The 4,184-nt window shown below is 40.0% G+C and overlaps 1 protein-coding gene across 1 annotated transcript; it reads left to right on the top strand.

The window, feature by feature from the left end:
- Positions 1–2,610: 2,610 nt before the first annotated feature.
- LOC115226972 lies at positions 2,611–3,150 on the top strand (the record flags this gene model as incomplete). Its single annotated transcript, XM_029797925.1, has 1 exon — positions 2,611–3,150. A coding segment is annotated over one exon (540 nt), but the record flags the coding sequence as incomplete, so codon positions are not given.
- Positions 3,151–4,184: the final 1,034 nt, after the last annotated feature.

Below are 4,184 nucleotides of genomic sequence, written 5' to 3'. Positions count from 1 at the left end.
AAAAGTCAATCCGAATCTTACAGGATGTTTGGACTAACTTTGATAATTTGCATAAAAAGAAGAGAAAATACAATATCCCGTCTAAAAATTCGTTTATTCCTTTACTTGCTTCAGTCATTTGAGGTTGTCAAGCGATGGTGGGAGAGGGGACACACACACACACACACACACACACACACACACACACACACGACGGGCTTCTTACAGTTGCCGCTTACCAAATCTATTCACAAGGCTTTGTTCTGTCCGAGGCTATAGAAGACACTTGCCCAAGGTGCCATGCAGTGGGACTGAATCTGGAACCTTCTTACCAGAGCCTCGCTGCGCCGAAATGAAATTTTTTTTTTTTTTAATCAAAACGATCACCTAGATTATGACAGGGAGATAAGTTTGCTCAAGGTAGCCGCTCTCGGCTTCCACCATGTCCTCGAAACTGCTCCGGAACCTGGTACATGCGTTCTTCTTGATCTTGGCCACCGACTCGGCCTTAGTGTTGGCGGTTGAGTGGTTGGTGTCGTTCTCACCTGCGTCCCACGCATAGTAATCCATGAGATTACAATCGAAGGAATTGAGGTTAGTGAAGCCGTAGAAATTCTCCAACAACTTCTGACTCTTTCCAGAAGTATGGCAAGGAGCCGAATCCTACAGCCACACACTTGCCTTCCAGCAGCAACTCCTTCCAGCAAGGGTTTGACCACAGTCGCCAGCAGCTTCACATGGGCGACTGAATTGTGCCCAAGGTCTTATTCAAAGTTGTGAGGCGGCATGACTGAAGACACGCCCAAAGACCTACAGGCCATGGTTTTGTAGTCTCTGTTGCAGCTGCCCATGCCACATCTTACAGTTTTTACAGTGTCCAGAGCATTGAACAGCAGTCATGTTGTCGGCATTTTGATACCAAGCGCAAACCATGATATACGTATCATTTTTTTTTTTTTCCAATATTCAAATATCTTCCAGTTCTCCACCTCTGCTAACTTTCAACTACAACTTTAATCTTTATACTCTATAAAACCCGTTGACTGTTCGCTAATACATCAAGCTGTACGTGAAAAAAGGGGACACAAAAGTCGTCAAAATGTAGCCCGAACACCCTGTATGATGGAAATTGTGCTTTCCATAAACTCTAATGCAGTAAAAACTCTCTCTCTCTCTCTTGAATATCCTCTGTTCAGTTGGATGTGCATCTTAATATACCGGTGTCTCTTTTATGTTGGCAAATACGGCAACGACATGCATAGAAATATATAGTTTTCAAACTTATTTACGAATGCAATGACGGTGGGGAAATTTTTTTTATTTTTTATTCTTGTTTCAGTCAATAGACTGTGGCCATGCTGGGATACCACCTTGAAAAATTTTTGCCGAACGAAACGACACCAGTATTTATTTTTGAAGCCTGGTACTTATTCTATCGGTTTCTTTGCCGAACCGCTAAGTTACGAGGACATAGCACCAACACAGGTGGTCAAGCGATAGAGTGGGAGACAAACTGGTCATTTCAAAATGTAACCACATGTGAATCGTTGGCGATTTTTTTCCTCCGTCTTCCTTTTCTCTTGGAATTTCCTGTCTCCTGTTTCAGAAGAAGAGCTTTGCTTGAAACGAAAAACTACCTTTCTTTCCTTCCTTGAGTGTCTGCTAATACTTTACCACGTCCTCGCGCTGTTTTTATTTTTGTTTGTTCTTTGTTTTTTTTTGTGGTGAGATTTACACTATATATATATATATATATATATATATAATTTTGCTTAGACATTGTGATAATAATTTGGTGTAGGGTTCAGAACGAATCGGTAATAAGAAAATGAGATGACAGAGTAAACAGTTATCTTATGAACTTACAGCTGCATTTCATATTGCAGTTTCTGATGAAGCTATAAGGTGTTACTCGGGCACTGCATCTTATTGCAGAAACAGCAGTAAGCCAATGGATTTCATAAAATAATCGTCTACTTTGTCATTTCCTTTTCTTATATACACACGACAGGATTCTTTCGGTTTCCGTTTACCAAATTCATTCTTAGTTTTGGTAGACCTGGGGTTGCAGCAGAAGGCACTAATCCAGGTGTCACGCAGTAGGACTGAATCCGGAACCATGTGGTCGGGAAGCAAGCTTCTTATCACACAGCCACGCCTGCGCCTATATTTTTTGTTTGTTTCAGTCAGTTGACTAAGGCCATGCTGGAGCACTGCCTTTGGTCGAACAAATCGACACTATAATATATTCTTTGTAAGCCTAGTACTTATTCTATCGGTTTGTTTTGCCGAACCGCTATGTTACGGGGACATAAATACACCAACATCGGTTGTCAAGCGATGGTGGGTGGACAAACACACACACACATATGTATATGACGGGCTTCTTTCAGTTTCCGTCTACCAAATCCACTCACAAGGCTTTGGTCGGCCCGAGGCTATAGTAGACACTTGCCGAAGGCGCCACGCAGTGGGACTCATTCCGGAACCATGTGACCGGGAAGGAAACTTCTTACCACACAGCCACGCCTGCGCCTTTATGGATATATTTCATAATAAAGTTGAGGGTTAATTCAGACACTACAGTGGCTAGTAAGTAATTTGAAATTTTTGTTTGTATTTGGTATTCAGGTTCAACTGAGAGGACAAATACTGAACAATATTGATGGCACCAACTTTGTAGCCGAAAACTGTTGGGTTTACAGCCGGAACAGTTTTTACCAATTCTTGCATAACGGTTGCGGTGATGGAGTTGTATTCCCATCGAACATCGGATTTATCTCAAACTACGGAACTATCAAAAGCCCTTTCTTTGAAGTTTTCCGACTACGTGATAGCAACAGACTTTGGTTCCAATGTATTGTGAAATTCTGTGACAATGTCTGTCCCAGAAAGATGTGTCTATGGAGGAAACTAACGAAAAATTCTAGAAATGAAGTTCGTCGAAAATTGATATTCAAAGATAATTTCACGCATACTGCACTAAATAGTCGTTATTCTATGCAGAGCGAAGTATTTTACGTGAATGACCCATCTCAACCCAAGTCACTTCCGGTTGTACAGAGTCGAATAAGAAACAACTCCAGCGTTGAGTTATGGCGAGGAAATATTCATCTGCTATTGGTTGTTTACTCAGTATATTACAGTCTCCTTTTAGTAATAACCTTTTAAATGAACTGTCAAAGACAAGTAAACCATTTCCAAATGTTGTAGATTCCTGTGAAGGTGTTCGGTACAGAACAACTTAAAACGTAGTCGTCTTCTGCCCTAGACAATTCTGTCGGTTGAAGAACATACAAGAAAATTCTACGTATAACACAGCAAACACACACATACACACTCCCTCTCTCACGCACATACTTTCTACTCAATAATAACAAATATGGCTGCGGTTTTATCGATAAAACCGCAGCCATTTTGTAGACGTCTTTCACACGATTGATCTCTTGTTAGACAGTGTTAAGCAACAGCCAATTGCTGCGATAAAGGTTATTTAAGCCTAAGAATTATTCATTTACCGATTACTATTTATTTAGATGTTCCAATTTTCTCTCAAGTTAATCTTAAAATAAATATGTAAATAACCAACTTCAGACGTTAGTCGTTAAGTGTTTTTTGCCAAGGAGCAATGTGGGTGTTCTGTTTTGTTAATGCAGTAAAGTTTACTTTCGATATTCTTGTAATTGTACAAAATACCAGAATAGTTTATTCTATATCTTTTTTGTTTATTTAATTCCGATATTTATTTGTTCTTGCACTCGTTCATGCTGTCAGACTTTATTTTATCGCTGGCGTATGATTCTTTAGTTTGAAACACTTTTAGCTTACAATTGGTTTTGATTTTTTTTTCCCCAGATCTCTCTGAATTCGAACTATTTAATCAGTATTTTCTGTATAAAGTGAGGTTGGAAAGACAGCAAATTTATGGAGCAGGAATCGAATGCTTTTCATTTTGACTGTGAATTTAAAAAGCTCGCTTGGTATCCATGTGATTTCAGTTTCAGTCTCACAGCGCGGCACCTTGGGATGATAACATCTACTCTAGCTCCAGGACAGTCAAAATTTTGTGAGTGAATTTGGAAGACGCAAACGGTGGTAACGGTGTTTTTTTTGTCCCTACTCCACTTGACGACCGATGATGGTTTGAGTACGTTCCCGTAACGTAGCAGTGCGTTTTAAAAGTCCGATAGAATAAGTACCATACT

The sequence above is a fragment of the Octopus sinensis genome, unplaced genomic scaffold, assembly GCF_006345805.1.
Source record: "Octopus sinensis unplaced genomic scaffold, ASM634580v1 Contig00847, whole genome shotgun sequence".
Lineage (NCBI taxonomy): Eukaryota > Metazoa > Mollusca > Cephalopoda > Octopoda > Octopodidae > Octopus > Octopus sinensis.
Note: the sequence above shows the minus strand (reverse complement) of the source record. Positions and strands in the feature narration are given on the sequence as shown.